At 41.3% G+C, this 8,780-nt stretch overlaps 1 protein-coding gene and 1 non-coding gene across 3 annotated transcripts in view; both read right to left on the reverse strand.

Moving 5' to 3' along the window:
* gpc5c (glypican 5c) overlaps window positions 1-7,949 on the reverse strand; it is a 131,148-nt gene extending 123,199 nt beyond the window's left edge. For both annotated transcript variants that reach the window (XM_089131065.1, XM_039657606.2), the window contains exon 1: window positions 7,556-7,949. In XM_089131065.1, coding sequence (XP_088987191.1) covers window positions 7,556-7,712 — 157 coding nt within the window. In that variant the 5' untranslated portion in view covers window positions 7,713-7,949. The remainder of the gene's footprint in view (window positions 1-7,555) is intronic.
* A 441-nt stretch (window positions 7,950-8,390) lies between these two features.
* On the reverse strand, window positions 8,391-8,463 carry trnam-cau (transfer RNA methionine (anticodon CAU)). Its single transcript has one exon. It is a non-coding gene; the product is annotated as a tRNA-Met (tRNA).
* Window positions 8,464-8,780: the final 317 nt, after the last annotated feature.

Below are 8,780 nucleotides of genomic sequence, written 5' to 3' on the forward strand. Positions count from 1 at the left end.
TTAAAAAAACAACTAAAAATGATCAGACAACAGAAATATATGAGTTGTGTTTTAATTTGCTTTATTTATTTATTTATTTATTTTGTTTGTTTTTTGTTTTTTCCTTCACTAATGTGAAGAAAAGAGCATGTGTGCGGGGATGTGTACATGTGTATGTAGGTATGTGGTATGTATGTAGGCAGTGCATGCATGCATGCATGTTTGTGTGCATATGTGTATATAGGTATGTATTTTTGTATTTGTATGTATATGTAGGTTATATTTGTTTGTTTTTGTGGTTTCGTCAATTATGGTTTTCTCCTGTAATATAGGCTATCCTAATGTCATAGTATATTGTTTATGTGATATGCTTTGGACAGAGTTGGGACAGTTTGGGGTGTTGGTTGTGTGGAAGAGCTTTAGTATGTCTGTAAGTGTTTGGTGTTATCTTGAGGACCCCCTCGAAAATGAGATGTTCCATCTCAAGGGGTTATCCTTCTCCAATAAATGAAATGAAAAATGAAAATTGGAAATATCATTACTCAATACATTTAACTTGGATACACAGGGTGAGGAACTTCTGGAACCATAAATAGACACTAGCTGTTGAGACCAGGCTGAAGCTCTTACTCAGCAAATAATCCCTCCAGATAATTATAAAACAATGCAGCAGACAAGAGGCAAGTCAGACTGCCATAACTGTCTGTGGCTAACAAACCTCCATATGAATGGCTTAACCCACTAGACAAATAAAGGTCCCTGCAACTTAATTAACTAAAGAACTTTTGACCCTATAATGTCTGGAAATCCAATTCTATTTAATTGGGTCTGGATTAGCAAGATTTAATGGTCTGCAGTGTAGGAGATTCGGACTATCCTTTAAATATCTGATTGCTGGTTACTTTATTTCATTAAATGAGTCATAATTAACACTTCCTTAACCCTTCCTCTTTTTTACTCATGAAAAATGAAAACTCTTGAATATCTATGCTCAAAGACTCACATGATTAGTTATGAACACTCCTTTTTAAAAGAGAGCCTGGGATTCAGAGGTGGAGATTCAAGAATCTGCTTTGCTTGGCATCTGATCTGAGAACATAAAGTGATTCTGGTGCCCTCAGATGCTGTCAGCGCTTCTGAAGAGAGGGAGCGAACCCAGGAGTCTGCAACATTAAAGGGGCAGTCACTACACTTTTTGTTCTACTGACTTCTATTCATATGCATACGAATGCGTCAGACAGGAAACGGAAGCTCATGCAGGCTGGCGGGCGGACAGATTGATGGGCGGACGGATGGAAGGGTGGGTGGGTGGACGGACGGATGGTTGGATGGTTGGATGGATGGTTGGATGGAGGGGTGGATGGATGGTTGGAAGGGTGGGTGGATAGATGAATGGACAGATGAATGGATGGATGGAAGGGGTTGGGTGGATGGATGGATGGAAGGGTTGGTGGGTGGGTGGATAGATAGAAGGACAGATGGACGGATGGAAGGATGAGTGGATGGATGGACGGAAGGGTGGATGGATGTCTGGACGGAAGGGTGGATGGATGGATGAACAGACGGAAGGGTGGATGGATGGATGGACAGATGGATGGATGGACAGACGGACGGATGGATGGATGGATGGAAGGGTGGGTGGGTGGATAGAAGAACAGATGGATGGATGGATGGGTGGATGGATGGACGGAAGGGTGCATGGATGTATGGATGGATGGGTGGAAGGACGGACGGACGGAACGGTGGATGGATGGATGAACAGACGGAAGGGTGGATGGATGGATGGACAGACGGATGGATGGATGGATGGACGGATGGATAGATGGATGGAAGGGTGGGTGGGTGGATAGAAGAACAGATGGACGGATAGGTGGATGGATGGATGGAAGGGTGCATGGATGTATGGATGGATGGGTGGAAGGACGGACGGACGGAAGGGTGGATGGATGGATGGATGAACAGACGGAAGGGTAGATGGATGGATGGATGGACAGACGGATGGATGGATGGATGGATGGATGGATGGATGGACGGACAGACGGATGGGAGGTTGGACGGACGGAAGGGTGGGTGGACGGACGGATAGATGGATAGTTCGATGGATGGTTGGATGGAAGGGTGGATGGGTGGATAGATGGAAGGACAGATGGAAGGATGGGTGGATGGGTGGATGGATGTATAGATGGATGGGTGGAAGGACGGACGGAAGGGTGGATGGATGGATGAACAGACGGAAGGGTGGATGGATGGATGGACAGACGGATGGATGGATGGATGGATGGATGGATGGATGGGTGGGTGGGTGGGTGGTTGGATGGATGGAAGGGTGGGTGGGTGGGTGGATAGAAGAACAGATGGACGGATAGGTGGATGGATGGACGGAAGGGTGCATGGATGTATGGATGGATGGGTGGAAGGACGGACGGACGGAAGGGTGGATGGATGGATGGATGGATGGATGGATGGATGGATGGATGAACAGACGGAAGGGTGGATGGATGGATGGACAGAGGGATGGATGGTTGGATGGACGGACAGACGGATGGGAGGGTGGACGGACGGAAGGGTGGGTGGATGGATGGATGGAAGGGTGGGTGGACGGACGGATGGATGGATAGTTGGATGGATGGTTGGATGGAAGGGTGGATGGGTGGGTGGGTTAGTGGATGGATGGATGGATGGATGGATAGAAGGGTGGGTGGGTGGGTGGGTGGGTGAGTGGGTGGGTGGATGGATGGATGGATGGATGGATGGATGGATGGAAAGGTGGGTGGGTGGATGGAAGGACAGATGGACGGATGGAAGGATGGGTGGGTGGATGGGTGGATGGATGTATAGATGGATGGGTGGAAGGACGGACGGAAGGGTGGATGGAGGGATGGATGGATGAACAGATGGAAGGGTGGATGGATGGATGGATGGATGGATGAACAGATGGAAGGGTGGATGGATGGATGGACAGACGGGTGGATGGATGGATGGATGGATGGATGGATGGATGGATGGATGGATGGATGGATGGATGGATGGATGGACAGACGGATGGGAGGGTGGAAGGACGGAAGGGTGGGTGGATGGATGGATGGAAGGGTCGGTGGATGGATGGATGGATGAATGGACAGAAGGGTGGGTGGGTGGGTGGATGGATGGATGGGTGGATGGATGGATGGAAGGGTGGGTGGATGTTTTTTTTTTTCAGAATGGCCTCAGTATCCCAAAGTACTGGTCACTATAATTAGGTGTCTTGAGTTTCTGCCCATCAGTTATAGTGTTTACAAAACAAAAATAAAAACATCACTGAACTTACTTGTTATCTCTGCTTTGAAACAATCTATGTTGTAAAAAGCGCTATATAAATAAATGTGACTTGACTTGACTTGACATGCCAGGAGGTTAAGTAAATGATGCCAGGAGGTTAAGCAAATGATGACAGCGTTTTCCTTTTTGTGTGAACTTTTCAAGTTTTCAACAATATCAATGTTTATTTATTGGCAGCACAAAGCTTCATCTGAGAGTTCTACGTCTCTGCTCATAGGAGAAACTCACTCAGAAAATGAGAATTCCAGTCTATCTGCAACAAAAGCCATTTAGAACTTATTTAATCATTTGGCTCACTTTAAACTTTTATTTTGTGGACCACAAAAAGGAAATAAAGACTTTAATGATCTTAGGAAGAAGCCAAAAAGCGCTAACCTGAGATATATTGTAATTATGGTTTTGCTGCGGTATGGGCTTGTCTCCCACAGGAACGATTTCTATGCTAACTCTACAAATCAGCATTCGGTCAAATAAACAGCAGAAATTGTACCAGAGCGCAAGTTGTCTACCGAGAAACCAGACTCATTAAGACTCTTATGATGCTCAAATTCTTTTGCACATCTAGACCTTACCTAAAAGGGGGCTATTGCTCATCAGCACTGCTGGGTAGATTACTTACGAACTGTAATCAGTTACAGATTCCAAATTATAATTCCAATGCATCACATTGCACATTTCAGGTAATATAACAAGATTACTTTTGACCCAACTTGTTCATTCTATTGATTTGAAAAGGATAATCTTGTACCCTGATATAAAAATACAAAGAGAAAGAATATATATTCCATTCTTTGCTAGCAACAACATGAAGTGCATTAAATAATATTTTACGTCAGGGTTTCCCAGGAGTTGATTATTGTTGCAATGTTTGGAAAACACTTATTACAGGTGAAATGATTTCTGTAAATCCAGTGATCAAATGCTCATGACTGGCTGGTCTGATTGTGCAGTTCAACAAACCTGGAAGACCTTCTGAACATATGGCTTTTTATAAAGGACATTTTTAAAGATAAAGAGAAAAAAGTATAAATACTGCCATTGTGAGAACAACATGTAAACATGTAATAAATAAAAAAGTAACTGAGTATTTTAAAATTTTATATAATCTAATTAAGTGCTTAATTTGTGAAATCTTGGCATTCAACTTTTAGCTAACCCTAATCAACACCATCTTGGAAAATCTGCCATCTGTCGCTCTTCAGGGCTCCAAGAGGTCATTTGCAACTCAACTTGAAATATATATCTGTCTCAGTCAGAGAACAGGTGTTATACACGCACCTTGTCTGAACAAACACATTGACTGAATTCAAACTGATTGAAGAAAAAAAATCAACAGGAAATGATACATTTTTCATGACAAATCTTAAAGGTTATTTGAAAGTTGAAGGAAAAACAGTTTCAAAATACAGAAAAAGTGATAAAAGACAGAATTATAAAATTACAACAAAAAGAAAGATGGATGGAAAGATACATGTAAGGACATCTGTTTAAAGCATATCTTTATACTGCCCATTTAAGGACAAATTATAGAACATCCAGCTTTCGGAGGCTTCAAGTAGCATATAATGATGCAATGAGAATTTTATTAAGGAGACCTAGATGGCATAGTGCAAGTGAGATGTTTGCAAGTTTGGGAGTTAACACATATAAAGCTGTGGATAACACTTTACTTGACGGGGTGTGCATAAGAGTGACATGACAAATGTCTTGAATATGAAATATGGTTTATGCATGTTTTATGACAATTGTCAAGTGTCTTTCACTCAATAATGACATTTTGAATGCAAATATACCATTTTTTAAGATGTCTTCGTTATGACATCTTGACATAAACCAATACATCATAACCTGTCAGTGTCTTTGTCATGACAACTTGACATAAAATTAAGTTAAACTGTCATGTGGTTGGCTTTGACATTGGCTGTCATGAGGCCATTATAAGTGTGTCAAGAATACAGTGGTACTAATTGAATTTGTCATTAAAATGTTATAATGGCTTCATGACAGCCAATGTCAAAACCAACCACATGACATGTTTAATGTAATGTTAACCAATAAAGCTAGGTGGTTTCTTAAGTTTGATAATTCATCTGCTATGTCATGTTTATGACCGGTTGTGTTGTCTTAGTAATGTCTAGTTGTCATGACAAAGACACTGACAGGTCATGATGTATTGGTTTATGTCAAGGTGTCATAACAAAGACATCTCACACAATGTCAAATTTGCATTAAAAATGTCATAACTGAGCGAATGACACTTAATGACAGTTGTCACAAACATGCATAAAACTTCCTTCATATTCATAACAAATGTCATGCCATGATTATAAAGGTGTCATGTTAGTCTTATGCACACCCCTTCAAGTAAAGTGTTACCAAGCTGGGTTACGGAATCTTACGTACAAATTGATTTGCCGACTTAACGCTTCTAAAAATTACGATATCATGGGTCTATACAAGGTTCAAATATAAGGTTTGAACCTTATATAGACATGGGTCTATATCATGGGTCAAATATAATGTTTAGCAACTATACATAGTCAAAATTGTGGAAACACTGGCACTTGTGTATTTGTAAGGCATTGTTGTTTTGTTATATGTTGGGTAATTTAAAAATTGGACCCTGAGTCTGTGATAAAGTTTTGATTGATAAATGAATGGAGAGATGGGAGGACGGATGGATGGACAGATGGATGGAACGATAGACAGAATGAATAATAGATAGTATTTTTTCTGTAATTTTTTGTGACCTGTGTGATCTTAGCAGGTGGGACTTCAGATGTAAATTAGCTTGTTGCTACAATCCGGCATGTTTACATGCATATTCCATGTTTGTTTATTGACATGCACTGTCCCAATGGATTGATGGATGGAAAAAAGATAGACAAAATGAATGATAAACCTACTGTCAAGCAAATTACTGACAAGATATCAAGGCTTCTATTTCAGCAGCCACCTTTTCAAGTGAACCTTAAGACCTCGATCACCTGGTTCAAGTGTGTATGATTAGTATTTGATTACTACACTATGCACTATGCAGGTAGGTTGATCTCTAGGAGCAGGATGGGCATCCCTGTCATTGGAGAACCGGACTTGGCTGTTAGTTCGTGCACCGTGAGAACTTTGGCCCTGAGTATTTGTAACCGGTGAGCTCGACCGATGTCATTCCAGCAAGGCTCGCTCCTGTTCGCTGAGTCATGTGTCAAAGCAGCTGGCTGAATGCATCTGTCAACACTGATTCCCTTAACCTGACACGATCCTTGTCTGAAGTTTACCAAGACATATTATTTACAGTGCAGAGTCGAGAGCATTAGCACACTTGGGCATTAACATTGACTTTGTGGGTGGAAAAATCAGTCAATGAACTTGTAAAACCTATTGAATGGAAATTACATTTCCCTGTCAGGAGCAGCGAAATGAAGAAAGAAAACATTACACTTAAATTCCAATAATATGGCTGATTAGGGAACTTGACTCTACATGAATATTCTATTCAGATATCACATCTAATGTATGTCAATATGCATTAAGTGGTGTGTGTGTGGGGAGGGGGGGGGGTGAACTGTTTAAAGTTTAAAAAACACCATGAAACATGCAGAGACATGATAACATTTCTAGTAAGTAAATACAGTGAGCAGCTGATGGTTTTTAACAGGGCACTGAGGGAATTTTTAGCATGGAAATATTTCAGTAACTCAGGAACCGATTTGACAGCACTAGAAATGGACTAGTGCATGCAACAAATGCTGATTGAGACACATCCTTTAGGTACTACCTTTAAAGTTCCTTGTGATCAAACTGCAATTGTTTTGTGAAATTTGATCTGCACATCTTCTGCACAACTGCAGAATTTCCCAAGCAAAAAAAAAAAAATTTGTGGTACCTAAAGAATGCCTTCATCATCAATAGAGCACACTGTAGGAATATAGCAACCACAGCACCTGGTTGCTCACCACAATACACATATTTACCATAGTAATTACACATACAGATCTATTTCTGCCAAAATACATAGGCTAAGTAATCAATCACATATTGTTGCTTCAATAACACTAGTCAAAGCAAGTAAGATAAATAATTAAACACAATGACATAAGAAGCTATGAGGTTCTAAATCTGAGAAAAATCATGTAGGCTAGAGGATACTTATTTTACAAGACAAGCAGATGTAGTTAGCTAGAACAGCCAAAGCAGGAACATCCACAATACAGTTTCGTCACAGTCATGACAAACGACAGCCCGTTGCGTTCACACTCACCTGTAGCAGGTGTTTCAGGCACCCATTTCAGCTGGCCGATCTGACGCACCTGAAACGCCGTTTTCACCTCGTGACAGCTGTGAGCGCGCGCGGCGGACAGTGTCGCGAGCTCCACCGCGAGCACCGCAATAATCCAGCTGACATTCACGCGTGACATGACGGCATTTCAGTGGAGATATCAGTGCGGTGGAATTGCTTATCTCTGATCAGAAACTGGCTGCAAAATGTGTAAAAATAAAAGAGGAGGAAGTCGCCAGTGTTGGACTTTCACATGCTGCACCGGCTGGATGAGTCCTTCCTTCCCAAACCGAGACAGGGAAAACAAGCGCCCCTGCCTGCGTCCCGTTCACTGAGAGTGTCACTGAATTCATTCAGCATGTGGAATCATTCAGAAATCTCTCTCTCTCTCTCTCTCTCTCTCTCTCTCTCTCTCTCTCTCTCTCTCTCTCTCTCTCTCTCTCTCTCTCTCTCTCTCTCTCTCTCTCTCTCTCTCTCTCTCTCTCTCTCAGAGTCTATGCTGTCAGAATTTACAATAAAGTAAAACACTGGAAAGGAAACATAAACCAGTGTGTGTGTAAGAGATAGGGCAAAACAATATATAAACATACATTTTACTTGTGAGATAATAATTAAAAGGTTAGAAACATAAACGTTATATTTGTATTTATATTTTCCGGTCTCAAAGTAGCCTACTTTATCTGTATTTTGTTGTATAATATTGACAAAGTTTCCCTGCATGATCTACTCTAATTATTGAAATGGTCAAATATAATCCGTGCAATATTTACAAACTTATTTACATCAACTCCGTAATTCTAAAATCACGACAAAAACCTGCCCCGTGTGAGGCTCGAACTCACGACCTTCAGATTATGAGACTGACGCGCTGCCTACTGCGCCAACGAGGCTGCTACGGGTGCCGATTAGGCGCCAGAAAAAAACGCTTCTGATTGGCTGATAGTCGTTTCTAATTATTTGTTGGCGTGGATTGTGATTGGTCATGGAAGTGACCGGCTTGAAAGAAGTCAACGGCTTGAAAGAAGTTTTCGTTAGTTTTAAGCTGCTAATGTTATTCAGTGTTTTAATGTTGTTTATGCCCACAACACTATACTGCATAATCCTGCTTGTTTCAAACCCATCCTTTATTGAAAAATTAAACCACCCTCTTAAACATTATTATTTTAAAGTATGATAAAAGGGGGATTATGTTTGATTATGATGACCG

The sequence above is a fragment of the Pimephales promelas genome, chromosome 5, assembly GCF_988280905.1.
Source record: "Pimephales promelas chromosome 5, fPimPro1.hap1.1, whole genome shotgun sequence".
Classification (NCBI taxonomy): domain Eukaryota; kingdom Metazoa; phylum Chordata; class Actinopteri; order Cypriniformes; family Leuciscidae; genus Pimephales; species Pimephales promelas.